Here is a 26,138-nt window from a genome sequence, read left to right on the forward strand (position 1 = left end):
ACGTAGGGTGATTTACATCGTATACCTACATAATTTATTAACTACACGTGTGACACCTATCGATCGTATTAATCCGACTAGATTGAATATAATTATAAGACAATATTAAAATATTAATTAACGCGTTATTGCGTTTCAACAAGCTAATCCAACGATTATCCCTTTACGATATCATAGTTAGTTACTTCCATCTAGATTATTCGCTAATAAATAAGTTTGTCGTGTCGTACTAGAGCATGATCATCTCGTATGCAGATAGATACCTATATACCTACGTATATGTCTATAGGGTGTGTAACAAAAATAGTGGATCGACTATATCAGGATCGATTTTACTCATTAAAACCTGTATGGTGACGTCGATCCTTTCGGTTAAAGTTTATTGCAAACGTGTTCTCCGAGCGATGATAACCATATCGAATCACATCGAACAATGTAGCATTGTCGTCGTGATCATTATTTCAACACGATTGAATTTATCGTTACGACTAACTGGAAACCATCGAAAAGACGATTGTTACTGGACATTTTTTCTTTTTTTTTTCTTTCTTTTCTTTTTTCTTAAATTCTTTCATTACGGTAAGACAGGTTGGGAATATAGTCGGCCATCTTTGTTACACCCTGTAGAAGGAAAACGTGACTTCCGGAGGAAGTTCCTTGGCACGATAAACCCTGAAGCCTCGTGTAAATTATCAGCTAAATTCTACACGACAGTAGAAACTATTCTACTTTACGGAGAGAGAATAGAAAGGAAGAACAAGAGAGAGAGAGAGAGAGAGAGAGAGAGAGAGAGAGAGAGAGAGAGAGAGTAAATAAAAATTCGTTTAAAAAATTTTTCTTCCTCTCTTCTTCCATCTTTTTTTATTTGATTTCATTTGATTTGATTTCTTCCGTTTTTTAAATGACATTTTTTGGTCCTTTTTTCTTTTAATCTCATCGCCATCGTTTCCTAACATTTATCTAACCACAAACAACTAATCCCTCTCTCGCTCTCTCTTTCTCCTTTTCTCTCTCCCGCTTACTACTACGTAGTCTCCGAAAGGGGCAGAGGTAGGTACGGGGAGGGGAAGTATGGATATACCTCCAGCGACTAAAGTCGATCGATCGGCGTGTACCCATTCGTTACAGGTAATGGAGGCAACACAATTATCAGGAAATCCAGTTAGCAGGTAGCTTTCGATCTCATTAAACTGAAGCAACGTTCGTATTGACGTGGCTTGGAAGAAGGCATTATCGGACATTACCGGGACTTTAACGTCTTCTTATGTGACGAGTCATAATGACTCTTTTATACGGTATTGTTCTTTCGAATTACTCTCGGGATCGATTGTTTCTTCTTTCTCTAGAGAAAACAACGGGTGGAGAAGGAAGAGAGAGAAAGAGAGAGAGAGAGAGAGAGAGAGAGAGAGAGAGAGAGAGAGAGAGAGAGAGAGAGAGAGAGATAGCGAGGTCAAAGTTCAGCCATTTTGGTGGAACGTCTGACAAGGATTAAAATAATCGATTAAAACCACTCATCGTTTCTTTCTTTCTCTTTCTCTCTCTCTTTTCCCTTTTTCCTCTTTCCCTTTTTTCTTCTTTTTCTTTGATTTTATAACGTTCACCTTTTTTCCTTTGTAACAGGTAAAGGACGACGAGAGTAGAGGGGGTAGCTAATTTCCGTCGCTCGTACGTCTCCCGCGCTAATTATTATTTCAAGTAGAAGGAGTCAGTGTAGCGAAGGCTCAGTCGTAAACTACATTATGCTTGTGATAGTTTATCGTGCCAAGGTAAATTACGCTTCGTCTTCCTTCCGGAATACGTATTTGCGTGTGTGTATAGGTGGATATCTACACGCCCCATACATGTTATAATATATATTTATATATATGTGTATATAAATTACAATTATTAATCGTAAAAGAACTAACGGGAGAACTCACAAGTTTTAGCGAGTTTATGTTTACTCGTAAATTAATCGTTTCTAAGCCGTGTATTATATAATGTTAGTAACTTTGTTAATAAATGTTCCTAAAGTTATATGAAAAACTTAATATAGATTCTCTAATGAGAAAGTAAAACAATATGCGCGTTAATTTGTTATATCTTATATAGGAATAGTATTTAAGATACGTGTAAGAAATTTTTTATTAATTCTGACTGAGTTACTTCCAAGTCTTAACAAATTTATATTTATCATTTTATAATCTAGTACACACATATATAGATATAATATTATTACTAATCATTGAGTTTACACTTCGATCGACGACTAGAACGACACCGAGAAATTCATATGAGATAGAGAGAGAGAGAGAGAGAGAGAGAGAGAGAGAGAGAGAGAGAGAGAGAGAGAGAGAGAGAGAGAGAGAAAGAGGAAGAGAGAGAGAGAGAGAGAGAGTGCTGCTATTCCTGACGGTTGACAACGGAAGTGAGCTATTCGTGGAGGTCGGTTTAGCTTCGAATCGATCGATCGATCGTTAGTTAAGTGAGGAGCATAGTGAACCTTAGATTTGGAGGATCTATTTCTATGGGAAATATGTCTTACATTTTCGTAGACCCGATCGTGTTCCTCTCGACGATATTTAATATTCGAATTGCTTACCATTTCATCGAATTCGGCCAAAATCGGGGGTGATAAGATCTAATGGATCTGGATCACACGCACATACACACACGCACATACACACACACATACACGCGCACATACACACATGTAGGACGTTGCTCCGTGCCGAGGAATAGTTTTGCTCCTTATTTATTTCTTTTTCACTTGTTAAATATTATTTTTGTTTTTACTACTTTTTTTTAAATTGTCTAAACAATGATATCTAAAAATATGTGTGTCTACGAAATTATTCTTTGAGAAAAAAGCAGGATACTTCGCATAAGCATGAATGTAATAAGCGATTAAAAGAAAAAAAAAAGGAATAAAAAGAAAAAGTTTTGTTTGTAATTAGATTTTGTTGATAATAACAATCATTAATTGTTAAGTACAGGCTACCAAGCAAAAGAATTCGATGCAAAAGCTTTAAAAAAAAAAGAATCTTTCTTTGGCATATCACCACGAGCATACGAACGCATGCATACATGCATATTTATATAAATAGATATATATATATATATATAGAAAGATAAATGGATAAAGATAGATTTGTTTTTCTCTTTAACATTTTTTTCTCGCGTGTTAAGCCGCGAAGGGCGCATTTTCGAAATGGGATGTTGCCATGTAAAAAATCGTTTCGGCATGTATGTACGTAAATTTCTTCGTTCGAAAATGTTGGACAAGAACCTTCGTGATATATTTCTTCTTTTTCACAAAACCTGCAAACGATGAGAAATTCGATTAGAAATCATGGATTATCAGTTTGATCGTTTTTTAATGAGTCTTCACTCACTCTCTTCCTCTCTCTCTCTCTCTTCTTTTTTACTGAATTATTGCTAAATAAAGATAGAGAAGTGTCGAGATCAAAAAAAGAGAGAAAAAAAGATAATATAAGTAGAAGTAGAAGGTTCGAAAAAGATCATTAGCGAAGTTCTCACAGTGTATCGTTAGCCACTAATTTAATTTTCCATTATTCTTTTCAGGGAAGCCTTTCGACGATGCCTTTACCTCGAAGTAGTTTCCTTCGTCGAGGGAATGACCATCCCATTAATTAAATCCTTTTCTACTTTAAATTCGATTTTTCATTGAAGTAACCATAATCGCCCAAAGTCCAACGATGACGATGACGACGACGAAGAAAATAGCTTCTTATTTTTTTCGTTCTTATTTTCGTGATACAGGATCTCAGGAGAGTATATTAGACGGGTTTTCGGTGAGAGATCGTCGATCATATGTACGTACATAATATTATATATCTACCTACTTATTTCTATTTTATATATATATATATACATATATTATCCATAGCTCTTTTCAACGTTGAGTCTCTAAGGATTGAAAGTAAGGAAAGCTTCAGATAAGTTCGTCTTTTCAAATCGATTTAAAGGATCTATCAGGTTCTAGCGTTAATAATAAAGAGCAAGAAGATGATAGAGGCGAGGGGAAGGAGAAAAGAGAGCGACGAGATTTATCTTTGTTTTATACATATAAAAATATATACAAAAGCGTCTTCGTTTGCAATCGATCAATATCTACAACGATTACACACGACGACATAGCCAACTTTTAGAAAGAATTCATTGATAAAAATTCATTCGCTTTTTTTTTACTTTTCAAACTTATCCGGAGATTTCTTTCTATTTCTCTTTATCTTTATCCATACACACACGTCATATACATAGTTTATTCTAAGAAAATTTGAAAAATACTAAGTCGCAAAGACTATTAATAGTCGACGCTGATTGGAGCAAGGACGTCACGTTCCTTTGACGATAGCCGAGCATGAAATCCGTTAAGTAGCGGAAAATGTGTCTATTCACCCTAGCAAGAGACTCTCTTTCTCTCTCTCTCTCTTATGTACACACACACACACATATATATATATTTATATATATACATGTACAGACACATATACTTTCGATCCCTTTATACATGTATGCATACATACATACATACACATATATATATACACACATATATATACACACATATATATATATATATATATCTTTCTCTCCCATGACTGGCACCTGCCTCGCAACGCAAAGTTGACGTCGTTTTTCTGTTTACCGATTTTGCCACCTCAACGACAGGGGTTCTGCGCGTTCGATTAAAGTGGCGATCACGTAAAATGCAATGATAGTCGATATATAGTAGCCCAGCTCGATCAGTTACTACATCATCGCTGTATTTTCTTCTATAACGAAGACTATAGTTCCATATAAGATGTCTTAAAATTACAACAACTATATTTATTTAATTGACGAATGGATAAAGATCGATAATAAACTTATGTAGACGTGTCAGAAGATAATGAAAATTGTTCTTTCATAGAGAGTAGATAAGTACGTGTATTTAAGTCAGTAACAAATTCAATAGATATTAATAATAAATTTATTTACTTGTTTAGCGTCCTTTTATTATTGAGTTTATTATATAGTTTTATTTTATTTCGTTTCTTTTATATCGATTAATTTGTATTTTTAACAATAATTCTCGGACACCTCGTATATTGGTTCCTATCAATTCACATAGATTCTCAAGTGATTTTTCACGAGGAATCAAAATCGAATTTGTCTTTACTCTTTCTACTTCTATTTTATATCTTTCGATAAGTGATTTCTTTAATCAACACGAAAGAGGATCTTTACCGAAAAGTTTCTAATCTAATACTTACGGTGAAAAATTTTCGATAGACATTCTCTTGTCTTTAGTGTCTGTGTATATGTGACTGTGTAAATGATAAGAGAGAAAGAGAGATAGAAAGGAGCATCGTCGAGTCTCTTTAAAATTAATCGGACGGATATCGATTTTCCAACGGGTATCCTATCGATAAGAATCCATGTCTTCTTCTAGTCGATACGTTTTTCAAAATGGGGGTATAAAATGGAAAGAGAGGAGAAAAAGGATAGAAGGAAAAGGAAAAATAAAAAAAGAAAATAAAATCGACGGGAAGAAAAATCGACTCCATTTTCCTATCCTGTATATTTTCTTTCTCAATTTATATATATATATATGTGTGTGTGTATGTGTGTGTGTGTTTCTACGTCCTTTCTTTTTTACTCTAACTGGAAAATACATTGTCACAGAATATATGTATAGTCGGTCAGTTTTTTTTATCTATCCCACTGAGCTTTCAATGCGATCGGGATCTATGTACTTTGCATCTGATCTCACTAAGAGAGAGAGAGAGAGAGAGAGAGGGAAAGTGAGAGAAAGAAGGAGGGAGAGAGAGAGAACCTTTACAGTTCTCTGAAAAGCAGAAACGTTCTCTGAATACCATGAACCTTTGGGTTGAAACGAATAGGCGTGTATTCTCGCCTACGTTTCTCTATGCGCTACCTTTAAACCGGGTAATCGTCAATAGTATATATGTGTGTATGTGTATTTGAATGCGTATTCGAGTACACACATATGTATAGAATAGTCTCTTTTGTCTGAATCGATTCAAGAAAATATATCATCGAATAAATTACCGGTAGTTACGAATATTTCATATAAAAGTCAAATGATGTTCAAAAATGGATGCATTAGATATAGATCTACGTTTTGTTTTATCGTGAAAAATTATCTTCTTCTTTTATTTCCCTCTTTTTTTCTTTTTTTAAATGCAACCGGCCTTCGACCTACATACTATAATATCCGAAGTAAATAAATGATGTATTTAGTGTGATTAATATGTGTGAATAGATAGGAAAGAGAGAAAGAGAGAGAGAGAGAGAGAGAGAGAGAGAGAATTAATCAATTTCACACACTTATTTCCCTCTTAAACGTGTATTCAACCGCCTCGTTATCAAATCATTTGGCAATTGGGGACATCGAAATCACGAATGCATCGAAGCATCGAACGAAACGCGGGAATTACGAAATCGTTATTTGCCATTGCGACGAGCTCGCTCTCACGAATCTTCGAAGCGTTTCGATTATTCATTCATTTTGGGAAATTGGAAAGATTCTATTCGAGAGGCAATGCGTATATTACAAAATTTATTATCGATCGTGCGAAGGAAATGTACTATTTTACGTTTTCTTTTTCATATTTATTTTCTTTTTCTTTGAACTTCTTTTCGAACTTCGCGTTAGATTTTCTTCCTTTCTTTTTTCCTTCTTTTCTTTTTTTTTTTTTTTTTTTTTCTTTTCGTTGTGCACTCTTTATCAATATTTTCTTTTTTATCTTTTCTTTCGCTTAACATTCTCTTGTGAAAGAAATGCAAGACGCAGCCTCATGTCTTTCGCATCGCCGAGCAAATTTATATTACATACGGCGAGGTTCGGATACTATCGGAGTAGAATAGAAAGGGGTGGACATCGAAATTTGTCGCACAATATAGACTGCGGCCTATCCTTGTGTTTATTCGCATAGAGAACGCACAGACACATACACACACACTCTCTCTCTCTTTCTCTTGCTGGCGTTATCCAGTGGGGGAACATTGATAGGAAGATTGTGTCAAAGCTTCGCAAATTCTCGTCGAGGTATCGATTGCCACTTGGCCAAATACGTATCCGTATGTCTGTGTCTAGATAACGCACCCGTTTATATATCTCTACGATCCTCTTGGAGTGGTTCATGCCATTTCAAACATCACGGACTCGGATAATAATCGATTAATTACGAATTACTGATCGTAGTCAATTTATATTTCATTCGTTCCAATATTTCCTCTTTTCTTTATTTTTTTTTTAAGTGAAAAACAATCGAAACGAGTTTTCTTGTTCTTTTCATATATACACACACACACACACATATATATATATATGTGTAAATACATTTTTGACGTTGGAAACAATATTACGAGTAAAATTGATACTTCGAAGTTAATTACGAGTAATGAAAAATACATTTAGAGACAGAGTTTTATAATTACTACTACGGATATTAATGAACATGTTATTTACGCTTGACAGATATACAACACAAAATGTACATCGTTGTAAATTGCCAATGCAAATGTGTCGAGAGTAAAAAGAAATTTTTACGAGCCCCTATGATAGATAAAATATTCATATTTTATGTAATACATGTTGCCTGACATTAGGGGCTTCGAAAATGTCATTCTACAGATAATGCCATTTGCAGTCGTACTTACAAACGTGAGTGGAGTGTTGCCTATTTTCAGGCACTACACTTAGCATTTGTTGAAATACAGAGTAATCAATAAATAATTATATCATATCGTTAATATTAATATTATATCGGACAATAAAGAAATTCTTTATACATATATATCAAACTTAATATTTTCATATCTACTTGGGTATGAAAATTTGTTAGTTTATTTGCCTTTTATTTCTCGTTATTTATTTTTTCTACAAGAAAAAATGTGCATGGTTACGTACATATACGAAGCACTAGCAACTTTATTATGAGGTATGCGTGTAACGCAAATTTTTTTTAGAAAGAAAGAGAGAGAAAGAGAGAGAGAGAGAGAGTGTGTGAGGAACAAAGAGATACAAAGAGAAAAGAAATAAAAGAGAGCCAACCGCTCAATTTCAGGTATATTGAAAGAGCCGCGACCGTAAAAGTCGGAGCACGAAATTAAGCTATTCTCGTGGTGATCGTAAAACGGGACGAGAAAGTATTTCTCCATCTCGCTATCTTTCTCATAGTTCGTAACAACAAAAACCGTGGACGAAATTTTTAAATAACGTTTACGCTAATTCATAACTTTACATTCGATGTATATCTGTACGCGCGATAATGCTGCGAGAAAGAATTTTATTAGTCTTTTATTATTTATCTTTGAATAATTGAAATAAATTCTTATAAATTGTAACTGAGCATTATCGAATAAATGATAAAGTCAATGAAAAAATAATAATTTAATCAGGAATTTTCTTCAAATATTATTCAACATTAAACATTTAATACATAATTATAATATATGATATTCGTACAATTTCTGCAAAAATGATTATATCTCGTTTCTTATTGAAGCAAAAACGTATAGGAAATTCAATCGTTTGTTCATATGAAAAATTTCAATTAACACCGCATCATCAAATATTATGGCGTTCCATTAAACGTTATCAACCACGATCTCGTCCCACAGTGAGATTATATTTTCACCAGTTATATTTTTCGAATGTTGCAATTGTTTTCTCGTTCGGAGTTCGTTATGTAAGAGTAAATAAAAGAAAGAAAAAAAAAAAAAAAGAAAAAAAAATTTACAAAAATGAAAAATTTGAAAAATATCAAAAGAAAAGCTTGGTGAGTGGAATCATGTAGCTCCAAACGCGTAATATGACCGCTTGTGTTTAGTTTCTATAGTAAAAAGAAAAAAAGAAAAAGAGAGAAAGAGAAAGAAGAACACCGTTAACGAGATCACGCTTGAAAGTTTGCCATGAGAGCGTATGATTCGCATATGAATCGTGATTCGTCGCTTGCAAACATTGCTACATTGTATATATACATGTATATATATATATATCTATACACACACACACACACACGCGCGCGCGTATGTAAATCGTATAGTTTTCATTTGATATAAACTCTCCATGAGATATGTGTGCAATCAATGAACTCTTTTAATTTCATTATTTCACTTCTTTTTATCTCGTGATTCTATATACCCTTTTATCAATCCTTTTTTTTTCTTTTTTTTTTTTTTTTTTTTTCTTTCTTTTAATCACAAAGTTATACAGAATTAACTTAATCCTTTCATTTCTAATAACGAAGTTGCGGTGAACTTTTTGATCAGTCAGATCAAGAGTATAATACACCCAGATTTTAAAGTTAACTTGTAAAGTTAAATTAACAAGCGTCGTATTATCTTTATCTAGATACTTTATAAATATTATATGGAAAGACTCGCTTATATATTTTTATTTTATATATTTTCTATTAAAAATATATTCGCGATATATAATGATCGATGAAGTATGATATAGATCTAATACCATTTACATATTTTATTAACGTATGCCAATTGTTTATAATGTATAGATTTGCATATAATTTATACAGATATTTGCATATAAATGCGAAGAGATAGAATTTAATGTCTGCTTGTAACGGATTCAAGCTTCGAACAATTTTATCTGCTCCACCCCAGCGTCTATAATTTAACAAATAAGTATTTGACAGTTAGAAAATATTATCTACTATAGTTTTCCTGCAATTAATAGGAACAAATGAACGGCTTAAAGGGCCTTTATTTGCTTCGAATTGATTTGTAATGTATTCGAATCATGAATTGTCCAAATTATGCAATAGAGAGACAGAGGGAGAGAGTGACAGAGACAGAGGACAAGTAATTAGAGTTTCACATCGTTTAGAAATTTCAGAATGTGGAAACAAGATCGTGCATTCGTACGTATGTACACATCCATCTCTGCGTTTATATAAATCATGTAGCGGTCCTCGAATATACATATATCTGTCTCATGCTACGAACGCGCAGGACTCGTATTAACGTAATGCATGAGTATTATGCAAATATCACATCCATAAGACTAATATCCTATGCTATGTCTCTTGGATTTTGCTCGCTTTTACTACCCTGTTCTCTTTGTCCGATTTCTGTCCGTGTGAATTGTGCATGAGATCACGTAGATGAAATTCTAGAAAAATTTTCAAGAAACTTACATTTTTCATATTTTGTATATATTTTTATGATTATATCATATAAAATGTCTATATATATATATATATATATATATCTGCTTCATTTATAATTTAATTTACATATATTTAATGTATTTTTCTAATTATTTCATACAAAAAAAAAATATACATATATATATATATATAAATGATAAATTGAATGTTTTCTACATTTTTCCCTTGGGTTACTTTAACTCTCACTCTCTTTTTACCTCATTTATCATTAATATCGATATATTCGTTTTATACAAGATTGAAGAGGAGCATCATTTATTATCTTTGTCTTAATTCAATTTTCATATCTTTCCATTTCAGAATCCACGGTTCTCTAGAGATAAGTGAATTTCATGTGTGGAAATAAGTTCAATAGTTCATTTATTTATCTATCTATTTACCTACCTACCTATCTATATATCTCTTTCTCTCTCTTTCTCTTTCTCTTTCTCTTTCTCTCATCATGTCGTTCTTACTGTCCCTGGATTCTCGTATTAGCTCTATCACATCCTACTAATCTCGAGCTCCAGTTAAGTCAACCCATTAATACGTATGAACTCTGACGGAAGTTCTAACTCGCGGATTGTTAATACGAACAGAAAATTCAAGCTTTGTCTCTCTCTCTCTCTCTCTCTCTCTCTCACACACACACATACAAATACACACAGAGAGACGTAGGGTGCTCACGTACAAAACTCGAAGGGAAGATTAAATTGCAAACAAGTTTACGGAAATCTTTTCTTTTCTTTCTGTTTCTTTTTGTTTCTTCACTTTTTAGTTTCATTTCTTTTTTCTCGTTTAGCTTATCCTCAAAATAACGCTCCGAGTGTTTCGTATTATTTCAATGAATAATTTTCTTAATAAGAATACAGAATATTATTTTAACGAACGTTTCTACCTGCCAAGCAACAACTTTTTCTTCTTTTTTTTTTTTTTATTGGCCACTCCCTTCTCACGACTTTTCACCAATGCAACAACGGTCCCGTCATATTCTGTTGCTCGTTGACAAGCGTGTAAAGCCGAGAGCGGTCTCGTGTCGTCTGGCAGGAGATAAATATACTTTTTCTTTGAGAGGAAAAAACATATATAGACACAAACACACACATATATATGTATATATAACAAAAGAATCCTTCGTCTCGATGATTTTAAAATACGACCACTTGCTCCGACCACTTCGGAATGTTAGAGGACGTTTTTAGTTTGTTGAAAAAGAAAAGATTGTGATTTTAGGACACGCATACAATGTTTTATATGAAATAAAACATAAGTATAAAAAAGTCAATATAACAAGTACATTATTTCGGTATACCATCAGAAACGAAGAGAGAGAAAGAGACAGGGAGTAACGTGGTAATAAAACCGTAGTAAAGAAAGTTTACTCGGCTAAACGTGTTTGCTAAGAGTGCTCCCAAGGGTGAGATAAATGAAATTTCTCGCGAAAAAGCTTATCGTTAATACATATACGCACACACGTAGAGAAAGAGACATACGTACTATACCAACGTTCTCTTTCGAACGTTAATTCGCACTTCGCTTACAGGTATCACCCAGTGGATGATGGTCTACGTCGAGTGGCGTGTTTCTGATCAAAGATACAACAAGCTTTAGCTCGAGTGTCCCGAGCTACAACAAGGATGGATCTTGAATTGCTATTTGCTCCATAAGAGACAATCATCGTCACTATATACACGTATTTTCATCGTTCATGCGTTAACGTATATACCTACGACGTAGCATTTTCGAGTATTTCTATACAGGATGAGACAAAAGCTCCTATATTATTTTTGAAAATCGATTACTCTTTTTCGAAACTCTTTGGACCAATCCTTCATCTTATTTTCAGGTTTAAACGTTACAAGCCTTGCTTTGTCGATTGAACGATCTCAAAGAAATTAGTCTAAAAAGACTGAAAAAAGAGTAATTGATTTTTTGAAATCACTTAAATACTTTTGACTCATCTAAAGAAAACCATATCTTTTTTCTCTTTTTTTTTTTTTGTTCGAGTTAGAAAAAAATGTTATAGGATGTTGCGTGTATTATCTTTTACGTGCGATATATTGTTTTTTATATTCGACATATATCAGTCCAATACAGTTCTGTTGTTACAGATAATAACGAGATCATTAAATGATCAACGTTTTGTTGTTACAAATAATAACACAGATCATTAAATGATAATGAAATGAACACGAGCGTATATTTACTTATCCATATCTATCATAAATAAGTCTATAGTATCATAATATGACATTTATTATTAGTGTAGATATTAATTTACGTAATAAGCTCGCGTTTCGGTTGTTTGGATAGGATACGAGTGTTAATATACAATGCCGGGTAAAATAACTTAAATCGTGTTGAATATCTCCATTTTTTATTTTTTTTTTGAGATACGGAGAAAAAGTTAAAAAAGGTCGTAAGTATGATAAGGGAAGGGCCATAATATGACAGTAATAAATTTTTTGCAATCGGACTTTTAGTTTCGAAGATATTTCCATGTAAATGGAAGATGTGGCTATGATATAAGAAAAATTGTTTGTTCGATAAAAAAAGTGATTTGTTTATAGTTTATTAATTTACGTAAATTTATGAATTAATCGGAATCTGAATGTTCGATTGAAAGAGTAAGATGAATTTATTTCGTAAGAATTTGTTTATAAACATTGTTTATAACAAATTGTTAATTAATTATTAACAATGTATTTAAAAAAAATAGAGGAAATTCTGCCGATTAAAATAGCGTTTGATTCAAGTTTCTATGACCTTTAGTTTCGAAGTAAATGGAAAATGTTGCTAATAATAATATCAAAAAAATTGTTTGTTTAATAAAAAAGTGATTTGTTTATAGTTTATTAATTTACGTAATTTTGTAAATCAATCGGAATCTGAATGTTTGATCGATAAAATAAGATGAATTTATTTCGTAAGAATTTGTTTATAAACATTGTTTATAACAAATTGTTAATTAATTATTAACGATAGATTGAAAAAATAGAGAAAATGTTGCCCTTTAAAATAGCGTTTGAATCGAGTTTCTACGATTTTTAGTTTCGGAGATATTCCCGTATAAATTGAAGATACTTACGTTGACACACTGACCTATATAATTTCATTCAAATTGGCTCGATGACACACTAACCTATATAAATTCCAAGAATTTACGAGGGCCTACTACTGCCACTACTATTACTACGAACAGCTGTACTACACGAATTATGAATGGAAATCTTTCGAAGCCGACATCTTCGGAACGGATAGTCGTAGAAACTTGAAACCAGCACCGTTTTCAAGCATAATTTATTCTTTATTTATTTAAATATTGCAATAATATTGTTATAATAAAATCGGTTTTGTTAATAATTATTTTAATTGAATATTTCCGTTTCTTTCGTAATAGAATCATAGTTAAACATAATTTCCAATATAACAGACTTATCGTTTCTTTTTATATAATATATAATTATATAATTATTACATATATATTTTATTTTGTCATATTCTTGCATCAAATTTATTTTTTACATTATTTTTCGAACTTTGTATCAAATTTTGTATTTTAGATTTCTATTAATAGAGAGAGAGGGAGAGGGAGAGAGAGAGAGAGAGAGAGTTAAAATCGACGATAATAATAATTATTCGCTAAGTTAGTTTAACGATCAGAATAATCGGATTACGTCGGACGTTTTAATTTTAATTCGACGATACTTGAAACCCAAAGAAAATGTAATTACATAGTTAGGAAATGCTCGAGACTTTAGATAATAGAAATCATCGCAAGCTGTCCTCGGAACTCGTTGAAATACGGACAGTTTGGCTTCGAATTAGGAAACACACTTTGGTCTTTCAATAGAAAATGTGTTTGCTTTACCATTTGTACCACTATATTCATACATCCGTTCGTAAATGTACTCATCGTGCATATATGGAAAGGTTTCTTTAAACAATTTTTTATGTAAAATAAGAAGAAAAAAAAAAGACAAGAAAAAGGAAAGAAAAAATTAGAGAAAAAAAATGAAAAAAAAAAAGAAAAAAAAAAAAATAAATTAGATCGTCCGACGTGCAATGATCGTTTTTAATTAACGAAAGAAACTTTCACTATCTTTCTCTCCTTCTTTCTCTCTCTCTCTCTCTCTCTCTCTCTCTTATTTTCAATAAAACTCATCATTTCGAAGGACTCTCAGATTTCTCAGATTTTTCAGCTTCTTCTCATCGACATCGACTTCTTATTAGATTTGACTAGTGAGACTTCTGTTGAGAACGAATTTATCTTGAACCAAGCGTTTACGCGTTGAGTATTTACCTTTTCTTTTTTATTTTTTATTTTATATATATATATATATATATATATATATGCGCTATACACATCCTAATCTTTATCTTTTTCGTTTTTCCCAACTAATCCTAGGATCGAAAGGATTTTTTCGATGTTCCCGCCGATTATTTTAATCCTCGGTGTTCGTGCTCGAACAGATCGAAAGGATTGCAAATTGTATTCATGGGTCGGGGCTTTTAATGTTAGTTAACGAAATTGATTTTCCGAATGGAGATACATGTATGTATGCACACACACACACACACACAGGATGTTTGCAATAAATTTACTCATAATTATGTATTTACATAAAGCTGAATAATAAATCAAAAACGAACCGAGATCAATTGTTCCATCTCAATTTTATTTTATATATATTTTCTATTTTATTCTTTCGTGAACACGCTATATATCTATAGCATCGAAGGGGAGATCCGTTTATCGGTTCTCAAGGCTTCGATTTTGTCGAGAACGCTCATGTCCACGATTACTTACTCTCCTGTCGAACACGTACATAAATATAATGTGTAAACTTCAACGGAGAGAGAAGAGAAACTCGACTTTTGCATCGACTTCTCAAAGTTTCAGACACGAACTATCTCGACAACTTCTACGTAGCTACATTAGCGATTATTGCGAATAAAATTAAACTTTGTTGAACTGTAATAATCTAAAATCGAACAAGGAATCTTAAAAGGAAAAGCCTTATGTGTGTGTGTATATATTTATGTATATATATATATATATATATATATATATGTATCTATATTTAATATTATCTACATTCTATAATATCATATATATATGTTATTATTATTAATGTTACAAATATATTACATATACCTGTCGGTAAAGACGAGAACTTCGATAACGAAACGCTTTTTATTATGATCATAAAATTTACTGAATTATAGAAAATTGTATAAAAAATTCTTTTTCACGAATTATCGAGACTATCGTATCAGTTTTTTCTTTTCTTTTTTTTTTTTTTTTCATGAAATCCTGTAGAATAAATAATCGCTGAAAATAAATTGTAGATATTATAGGTATATATATATTGAAACTGTGTTAAAGAAGTACCTGTGGAAAGCAAGAAAAACCGCGGAAACAGGTCAATAATACGGCTGACAGACAATAACAGATTGGCAATTATGTGAAAACTTGTGAATTCGTGTGAATTCTCGTTGAAATTTGACTCGCGTTAAAGTCGCCACTGTGAACATATATTTCTTACTAATCTATTATATGTAAAATCATTGAATCGAATGGGTTAATGAAAAGAAAAAAGAAAAACGTAAAATCGAGTAAATTATATGTGGGAATTTTCGGTCGAATGCTATGCGACACGCGCTTTTCGTTATTTATTTCGTTGACAAATTTGCCAGAGGCGACATTCTCTCGACAGAACTTATTTTCGTGATTTTGAATCATGTTCGATCGATCGATCACATAGGGACATTACTTTCATTGAGTGACACTTTTGTATTTCCGTTTCGGTGCGTTCGATACATTTTATATATATATATATATATATATATATATATATACACACATACATTTCGTTCCATACATTTTATATATAGTACATATACGTGTACATGGTTCGTGGGTTTCTATCGTGTATTTCTCAAAAGTACGAGTCACTGCTCGAGAAAGAATTCCATTGGTCACGACTTCATTTTCGTTTTACCTTAACGTTTTCTAGTTCACGTCTACGACAATTTAGTTCGGAGAAAAAATTAAAGTTAAAATTTATTATAAAATATTTTATTGTATTTGTATTGAAAAAGGAAGAGAGAAAAGATGTGGAATAAAATACTAGACGTTTCGTTTTAACGGAAGATTAGAATCCATCGTTAAGAAAAGCCAGTTTGTTATCCTCCGTCAAGCTGTATCCGGCGTTCCTCTGTTGACAGGGTTGAAGAAAAATAAGGAAAAAAGAAAAATAAAGGTAGATCATTTCCATCGTAAGATTAGATTTCCCAAGGACAAAGTGAAATTGTCGAGAAGATGAAGAAGGATTCAAGGTATAAAAGTGATACATGCGGGACGATGAACGCGAACAAAATAAGCGTAAAAATATGAAGAAAACGAAGAATAAAATTGCGAGAAAAAAAACATAATTATTTTAATTTAATTAGTAAACACATAAAATTAATAAAATAATATGATTTTACGTAAATAATTATATCATGTACGAAAAATTGTATTATTTTTTAATATTTTTTAAGTTTTATTATATAAAATATATATTATGTTTTTCATTATATTCAAATTGTATTATTTTATTATATATTATATTCATTAAAATGTGATTCTTAAAATTTGAACACCATTAGTACAAATGGGAATAAATATTTGAATAATCGGAATTAAAATAGATATATCATAAAAATTTTATTGAAATTATTTTATAATCATAAATATCAATTCTTTTTTTTTAAACTGGTATAAAACCCGAAGATATAGAACCCGCCATACTTGATAATTACGATTAAGAGTGGTCGTTTTTCAGGAGAAACTTTTATGAACTCCTGTACGATAGGCAATATAGTTATGCGTATAGGTTATAGATGTTGCCTGTCGTAAGGGGCTTAAAAGTTTATTATTGACAGGCAACCGCAATTATCAGCAAAGTATAGAGTATTGCCTGCTTTCAGGTGAAAATCCTCAATTTTTCCGTATAAAAATATAATCGCAAAAAATATCTATGCGTGTATGTTATTTTTAATATTACTCGTATATTTTTTCACATTGATTTTTTTCATATCTTTAAATTTATTTTTTCTTTCTATGAATTTGTATTTTCATTTTTATTTTTAAAATTAACAGCAGAAAGAAAAATCAATCAATTTAACTCTCGATCGCGTTTTACCTAAATTACAAATTTTCCAAGTATCTTGCTATATATACATATATACATACACACACACACACATATATATATATATATAGTACAATTGAATTGGAAATATCAGCAATTGTTGCTAAGCTTGAAAATGAATCTTCTCGATTTTCATTTTTGCTTCTTTCACAAGAGAATATTTTACAAGTTTTCAAAAGCAAACGAGGATAATTAAGTTTTTATTGCCGATTGTCCTTGAGAAACAGGCAATGGCAAAAGGGAAAGAGAGATAAAGAAAGAGAGAGGGAGAGAGAAAAAGAGAGCAAAAAGGAGAGAGAGAGAGAGAGAGAGAGAGAGACAAAGATATAAGTGGAAAATTATATTCTTTGATCATAACGAAGACAAATAACTTAGCATTTTCTCTCTTTGATATTAAACACCCACAGGCGGATAGAATATATTTTAAGCGATTGTTCTGATTATTTTATTAAATTCTCGAGAATGAATTACAATGATATTTTGGGAGAACCTATTAAGAATATCCACGAGTATATTTAAACGATACATATATATATATATATATATATATATATATATATATATGTAAATATATACAGTTATGTATTATATGTAAATGACTATATAAAGAAGATCTTATTTAACTGGATTATTTCATTTCAAATATCTACCTATAAAGTATCTACCTTTATAAATTCAAAGTATCTTGAAAAAAGATATAATACGTTAAAAAGAAAGTTTCAAAAGGAAATAATTTCTACGTTTGCACGAAGCAATACATAATTTAAATAATCCGATAAAACTTAATACCCGTTATATTTAATATATAAATAACAAAATCCAATCAATATAAAATATTAATTTTCCCTCGAAATAATACAACAGTAGATCATTTTAATGTTGACTCATTGTATTATTAATTCCTGAATAATTATAATTTAAATGTAAAATTGTGATCCCTTACGTTTTGAATAACAATTTCATTTTCTCTTAATTTCAATATCATATTAGAATATTTTCGAAATAATGCCATAAGATATTTTAAACGATCTATCTTATATGTAAATAAAAGTTATCCTTGCTGGGTTAGTTGAGAGGATAATTATGCATCAATCGAATAGGTAAACGTGTAACACGCCTTCGAAATTGGTCCCTCGGTTATGTGGTAAAGCACGTATCCATGTGTGTGTGCAGTTACCAAAGCACACTGACGTTAACAAGTCGATCTTGCACGTTTCAGAGCCACGTATCCTCTCCTGTCTCTCTCTCTCTCTCTCTCTCTCTCTCTCTCTCTCTCTCTCTCTCTCTCTCTCTGTCTCTGTCTGTGGTAAATCGTATCAACGTCTTTTGTGACATTTAGATATTGCCTTTTCTACTTACTCGAACGTTTCTGTCTTATTCTTACATCCCTTGTAAAAATAATTACGACGTGGACATCTTTATCGTTAATATAAATATTCTACTTTTCTTTGTAAAAGATCTATCTATATATAGGTATATATATATATATAGGAAAATATTAATATTTAATTTAATATTTAGTAAATCATATAGATTTACGTTTAACAAGAATAACAAAACAAGTAAATAATTTTTCTACGTTATTTTTATACGTTGAACTTTCATAACACGTTCGTTCGTATAAAAAATTCATATGTAAATCGAATAAGATTTTTATATAAATTTCGAAGAATTTCAGAAAGTGTTCGATTGAAAATCAAGATGGAAAGTTTGCCGATTGAAGATCTAAGTCGGATAAGAAATGATCTTCTTCTCCTCGTTGGTTCCTCTGTGACATTTTCAATCGAATTTGAATCTGAGTTTTCCTACGTATATAACAGCGCGAAAATAAACTCAGGAAAATACGAGGCTTACTATCGAACCAACGAATTAGATTTATCGTTCGGAGGGTCGAGTTCGGCGCAGAAGGTATAAAAGAAACTGAAGAAAAAAAAAAGAAAGGGTCTCTCTCTCTCTCTCTCTCTTTCTCTCTCTCTTTCTGTATCTCTATATCTCTGTATCCCTGTCTCTCTTTGACTATAAGACCGATAATAAGATATATGTTGATCCGATCTAATCTTAACGGGCCAGCACGTTTCCCTTTTTGATATACGATCGTCACGTGATGTCGTTATTTTTAGATGTAAGATTATTTCCGATACTTTCATTACGAGCAATTTTCGAAAGTAATTCAAACATAATCCTTTAAGAAATTTTGATCAATAACGTATATCCAAGAAATTTTTTCTCGTTTGATTCTCTCGTTTAATTTTTCGTTGATGAGGAAGAAAAACAAACTAAAAAAAAAAAAAAAAAAATTAAATTTCCAACATATAAAACGAGGTCATGTCTCTCTCTCTCTCTCTCTCTCTCTCTCTCTCTCTCAATCTCTCTTTCTCTCTATCCCTCCTACTTTGTTTATCGTTTGCGGTGATAGACGATTTTTCCGAACTTAATCAATGGAGGTATCTCGTTAAAATGACGGTCGATAACGACGCCGAGAAATTATGCAGTTTCGTTGCGGTTCAGTTTTCGTTGCGTTGGAACAGCAGGTCGAAAAGAAGAAAGAAAGAATGAAAAAAAAAGGAGAGAAAAACAACAATGAAAAAAAGAAAAAAACTTAGGTGGTGCGGCGTCGGTACTTTGATAAAAATTTTATTAACTTCTTTTCATCGAGCGGTTTCATTCTTCTTTATTTTTTATTCATTTCTGTATTTTTTCCTGTTTTTAATTTTTCCCTTTCCTTTCTTTTGTCTAACACACGATACTGAAAAAACTGCCGTGATCTCTTAATGGGAGAAACTTTGTATTTTTTTACTCGCCTTGCAATAAAATTCATGAATCACGTGCATATATATTATATAATTATATACAAATGTTTATGTTTATTCTGACAAATTTTTACGAGCTATTACAAATCTCTTTAAAAAACATAGAATATCTCTTTCTAATACTCTTAAGCGGCTATATTAAAATTTTTTCACACGCTTCCATTATCCTTTGATATTCGTTCGAAAAATATCACGTAAGTATAGAGATTTTCGCGTTAAACAAAGAGATTTTCGTATTATAAGATGATCTATATCTGTAAACGAAGCAAAAAGAAAAAAAAAGAAAAAAAGAAAAATCTCGAGGGAAAAAATCGTAATGCACGATGATAAAACGTCGTATCATATTTCGTTTTGATCCTAAAACAGTGACATCCATTTTTATTTTCTCCTTGAATGGATTGCGATTTTTGATAGACCGTACGAAGATGTACAGATATTTTCGCTAAATTTCAGGAAATATTTGAAAAATAGGAATATTGCCCTCGAAGGGAACGACAGAACGAGAGAGAAAGAGAAAGAGAGAATGAGAGAAAGAGAACGAATGAGGGAGAGTAAAATAGAGATAGAGATAGAGATAAAGAGGGAAAATCACACCCACATATCACATAGGGTAATCTAAGCATATAAAAGGTTATCTCGAATGGTGGAGCATTCATCAACTCTGTCAACAAGATCGGAACGTTCCACTGACTTGCCAAAATTCACAATTGCTCGTCATCCCCTTGAGGTGACGTCTCATTTTGCTCGAACACGTACGTAATATATATGTAAGTATATATAGATGTACGTATATATGTACGTACGTACGTATGTATGTATAGATGTACGAACTATATACTCACACACGTTCACAATACATGTGCATATTAACGATCTTCGAGTCTCTCTCTCTCTCTCTCTCTCTCTCTCTCTCTCTCTCTCTCTCTCTCTATCTATCTGTCTGTCTGTCTGTCTCTCTCTCTCTCTCTCTCTCTCTCTCTCTCTTTGTTTAATGTCTTTAGCTTTGTATGTATGCTTTTAAATGGCATAATCGATAGATCGATCTCGTGCGAGATCGTCACGCGCGAACGATTTCGATTTATTACATGGACGTTCTAATATGATTAAATTACATGTATATACGCATATATTCATACCGAAGCGAAATGTATGTCTTTTTTTTCTCTCTTTTCTTCGTCTTTTTTTTTTTTGTATTTTTTAAATCCATCTTTTCACGCAATTACGATTAATGCGTGGGATATTTTTTATTCATCATATTTTTTCACGTTTTATAGATGTATTTCGTTAGATAAATAAAGAACGTGAATAACGACGGATAATTTAACAAATTTCACGAAGGAAAATGCTAAATGGAAAAAAATAAAGGGAGAATTATCCGCGAACGATTTTCTCCGTGCGACGCAGAGATTGCTTGAAAAAAAAAAAAAAAAAAAATGATGACGCAAATTAAAGAGGAAAAAGATCAATAGCAAAGAGATCTATTCGCGAAGTAAGGCCACTCGATCAGGAAAGTAACGAAATAATCCGCGAATGCAATCGAGTCGCGAAAAATGGCGGGAAATGTTTATAAATCGCGTAATTTTTTCGATTTGGCCGATTGCTTCCATAAGTTCTTTTCTTTTTTATTTTGCATTTTCTTTGCACCTTTTTTCTAATTATTTATTTTTTCTCTTTTCTTTTCGTTTCGTCCTCATGTTCTTTTTCTCTTTTTCTTTTGCAGCAATCTGACGATCTCGCCATGTTTCAATAATTTAGTTCGACGAAAATACGTACGGAAGAGTTGTTAATCTCGCAACATCCGCTTGTGAACATCCGGCATGAACGCTTCGGAGAGAGAACGAGAGAATTTTCTCTCTTTCTCTCTTTCTCTCTCTCGCTTTCTGTTTGTGTATTTAGCTCTGTCGCGACATCGTGCCTCGATCGATGCCGGTTTTTCACTTTTCTCTGTCTCTCTCTCTCTCTCTCTCTCTCTCTCTCTCTCTCTCTTTCTCTCTGTCTCTCTGTCTCTCTGTCTCTGTCTCTGTCTCTGTCTCTCCCAGTTCCTGTCCTCGCAAAAATGAAATCTCGCGCCGGTAGCGAGTTCGACCTCTCGCGAGAACTCTTTAATCGGAGAAAAAAGAAAAAGAAAGAAGGGAAGGAAACAGGTCGAATAGAAAAAGAAAAGAAGAAAAAAAGAAACTGCGAGAGAAGGGGAAAGAAAGATTAAATAAAAAATTTACGTCGAAGATTTTTTCTTTTATCAGAATGAGAAAGTTGACAAAAAAAGAAAGATAGAAAGAAAGAAAGAAAGAAAGAAAAAAAAGGAAACAATTGGAACTTGTAAAACTAAAAAGAGAATAGTTGTGTACTTTTTCGTTTTTTATTCCTATCTTTGTCTGTGACGTGAATCATACTTATGTGTATCGTATTTAGAATAGAGTAAATGAAAAGAGTATATATGCGTGTATATATATACATATACATGTACATGTACACACACCATATATACATACATATATATACAATAAAATTTAAATTATGAATAATGATAGATATATTAAAGGAAAAGAACTTACCGGACGTGTACAACACGCGAACAGGGACATATTGGAGAGTGCCAGCTTCGTTATTATACTTATCGCTGGTTACCGCCGAAAAAATAGTCGTTGACGTTGCCGTCGGTGCGTTGTGATCTATCTTCTCTGGATCCACCGTCGAGATGATCCTTCGATTTCGTCTCCTTCCTCTTCTTTTACCTGTCGATTTTCGCGTATTTCTTTATATCGATCTCGCGCCAAAAATTGTCGATCTTTCTCTCTCTCTCTCTCTCTCTCTCTCTCTCTCTCTCTCTCTCTCTCTCTCTCTCTTTTTCTCTCTCTCTCTTTCTCGCGTCACACGAGATGAAAATTTCTTCGTACGTCCGTACGAGGCTGTATCGCGTAGATAACTGGACCGCCTTCTAGCGTGCTTTTGCACATGCGTGTTTAACGACTCGTTGTACGCGCGCAGATCTCTCTCTCTCTCTCTCTCTCTCTCTCTCTCCCTTTTTCTCTATCTATCTATCCATCCATCTATCTATCTATCTATCTAGCTATCTATCTAGTTATCTATCTAGCTATCTAGCTATCTATTTATGTGGCTGTCTATCTATTTATGTATCCATCTTTCGTTCTTTCTTTCATTCTTACATTATTTCTCCGTAAGAGACCAGTTTCGAATTATTTTTTCTTATATATGTGATTTCTCTCTCTCTCTCTCTCTCTCTCTCTCTCTCTCTCTCTCTCTTCCTCTCTTTCTCTTTATTCGAAAAGTTCGGCGATACGTTTGCAGAAAATTCGTAATTAAATTTGTTCGATCGGAATGAAAAATATCTGCTTCAGTTCGTTTTAACTTTTTCATCGTTTCCTTCTCTTTTTCGAATTTGACACACCTGTCGTCGAGTAGAGCTCCTTGGGGAAAAAGATTCTTCAAATTTTTCGCACGTTTATTGCGAAATTTATTACAAAATTTATTGCATCTATTTACAGGACGAAGTCGGTCTTTCCGACTTTGAATATCTCTGAATACCTCGATTTACGTCGGATTAAATTTTAATGAGATAATTTTAGCGATACAATGACATACAATCAGTGTTCGCTAGATCGAGAGACATTGCTAACCAAAGAAGCGTGATTACTACAGTAGTAATGAAGTTTCCTTTAGAATTATTCGATGTTTCTGACGAAGACATTCGTCATTTGGCTGACACCATTCGATTATTTTAACGCAACAGTTATCGTTCCGATGTAATAATTCGTTCGCGGTCATTTCACTTTGATAATTCACAAGATCGTTTCATCGATACTAAGCTGTCCGTTATTGATATTGATTGTTTTTCAAACAGAAGTGATCGATTGAACATGATTTTGAGCGTCGATTGATTGAACGAAGCGTCGATAAGAAAAAAAAAAAAGACATGCAAAACGCACAACGAGAGAAAAAGAGAGAGAGAGAGAGAGAGAGAGAGAGAGAGTAGTCATAAAGAAAAAATAGAAAATCGAAAGGAATACTTATTACAATTACTTGTAAAAAATATACATTTAGAATTAGGATAAGTAAGATAAGTAAGACGTAAAACGTAAAGAATCTTTCACCGTTCACGTTTTCCTTACGTCTTACGATAATGTTTAATAATAAAAATCGTCTCGCGAAAAATGTAGACGAAGTTAATGATCGACTATGATTAATGGAATTTCCTTATGTATTATAGCTTACGTTTTATGTTTTACGTTGATACGTGTTATAAAGTTCTTAACGTCAGAAAATGGGAACGAGTCAATTTAGACAGAAATATCGATTTCCTTGCGTACTTGACCTTGTACCGTCATTTTAATAAACGATCAGGAGAAAAATCGTAAAGGAAGAGTAATCCATCAAGTACAAAGAAGCGTCGATCTCGTCGATCGAATCATCTTAACGCAGAATAGTTTTCGTTTCTTCGATCGATTCCGTGACGTTATTAAATTGGAAAAAGTGTAGCCCGCCGATATAAAATGATGATATTATTTTTTCCCAGATATTGTTCGAGGCAGTTCGATTCTTATAATTTTGTGGAACAGATTGGACGGTAATTGGAAAGTTAATGGACGATAAAAAAAGAAATCTTTTGGTCCGCTGTTCACCGCTTATTATACTTACGTAGAGGATAAAAAGAGAAAAAGGTAAAAAAAGATAAAAAAAAAAGGAAGAAGGGAAAAGAGCCAAAGCTATTGTTTTTTTTCCTTCGATCGGTTGTACCGAGACAATCGAGGTCCTCGATATAGTAAGGCTTTAACTCGATTGCGATTCCTTTTCTCTATGCTTTTTGCTATTGTTTTCCTTGAATATTTGATTTATTAGATTATCAATCGAACTAGCGTAATATAAATTCTTAAATTTAAGCATACAGTCAGTCTGTCAGAGTGTTTGCTCGAACTATTCCCGTTTGATTAAATGGAACTCGTGGAATAGTAGCACGCGCCAGTATTTACCTTTATTTCCTTTTAGTTCTCTATTTAATCTTTTATCTCGCAAACGTTATAAAACGATTACGTCGACGTTATCTACGATTTGCCGATTTTTCGATCGCCGTGCCTCGAAAATCGTATTTTTCCTTTTACGAAATAACGTACTAGCGAAAGAAAATTCAATTTATTTTTCTTCGAAAGAAACGATTTCAAATCAATAACGTTGTACGAAATAATATCAAGTTAAGTTCGTCCATTAATTTTTCCTTTTCCTGCTCGACTAATTTAATAGAATTTGAAAACAGCGGCAAAATTATTCTTTTTACCGACCTGCACTATTTGACGAATACATCAAGCGCTACCTACTTCTTGTTCCCGGAACTATGTGGGCAAATTATCGAACGAGGAATAACATTTCTTTTTTACCACGATACTTAATATCAATTTGATATTTCAGAACACGTAAATTTCGAACTTCAACTTACTAACTACAGCACACATTAATTATTATTTTCCGTTCCTTCGTCGTTATTTTGTGTCTACTTGACACGAATCAAGTTCCCTCTACCGCTGATTAGCGAAACTACGTTGACCAATAATTAAACGTATAATAACATTTTCTTTGATCGTTATTACTAGAGTTTTGAATCTTATGATTTCATTTTGTACGAGTTCTTACAAAGTTTGTATTCGCTCGATTAATGTAATCTCATTTGCTTGTAAATTTACGAATGAATAATTATATCTTTGATCAATTTCAGAATAATTATTCAATTTGTTCAAATTATAAGTAAGTTAAGAAATATTCTAATCCGTAATACGAATTATCCTTTAATCGTCGCGGCCGATTTTATCGACGTCGAAACTCATTGATGTAAATTATCGTCAATAGAACTTCATTATCCTATTATCCTTAAATAATTATTTTTCAGAAGTAAAATATTAAATTTTTATTTTAGTCGCACTACTAACGTCGCGTAA

General features: G+C 32.4%; 1 protein-coding gene and 1 long non-coding RNA gene across 3 annotated transcripts in view; one reads left to right on the plus strand and one right to left on the minus strand.

Annotated features, from left to right (window-relative positions):
• Positions 1-23,015, minus strand: part of LOC122634318 — a 33,347-nt gene extending 10,332 nt beyond the window's left edge. For both annotated transcript variants that reach the window (XR_006328361.1, XM_043823133.1), the window contains exon 1: positions 22,749-23,015. Coding sequence is in view for 1 of the 2 variants with exons in the window: in XM_043823133.1 (XP_043679068.1) it covers positions 22,749-22,778 (30 nt within the window). In the remaining variant the exon portion in view is untranslated. The remainder of the gene's footprint in view (positions 1-22,748) is intronic.
• On the plus strand, positions 10,809-12,374 carry LOC122634323. Its single transcript, XR_006328362.1, has 2 exons — positions 10,809-11,902; positions 12,296-12,374. It is a non-coding gene; the product is annotated as an uncharacterized LOC122634323 (long non-coding RNA).
• Positions 23,016-26,138: the final 3,123 nt, after the last annotated feature.

This window comes from Vespula pensylvanica, chromosome 14 (genome assembly GCF_014466175.1).
Source record: "Vespula pensylvanica isolate Volc-1 chromosome 14, ASM1446617v1, whole genome shotgun sequence".
Classification (NCBI taxonomy): domain Eukaryota; kingdom Metazoa; phylum Arthropoda; class Insecta; order Hymenoptera; family Vespidae; genus Vespula; species Vespula pensylvanica.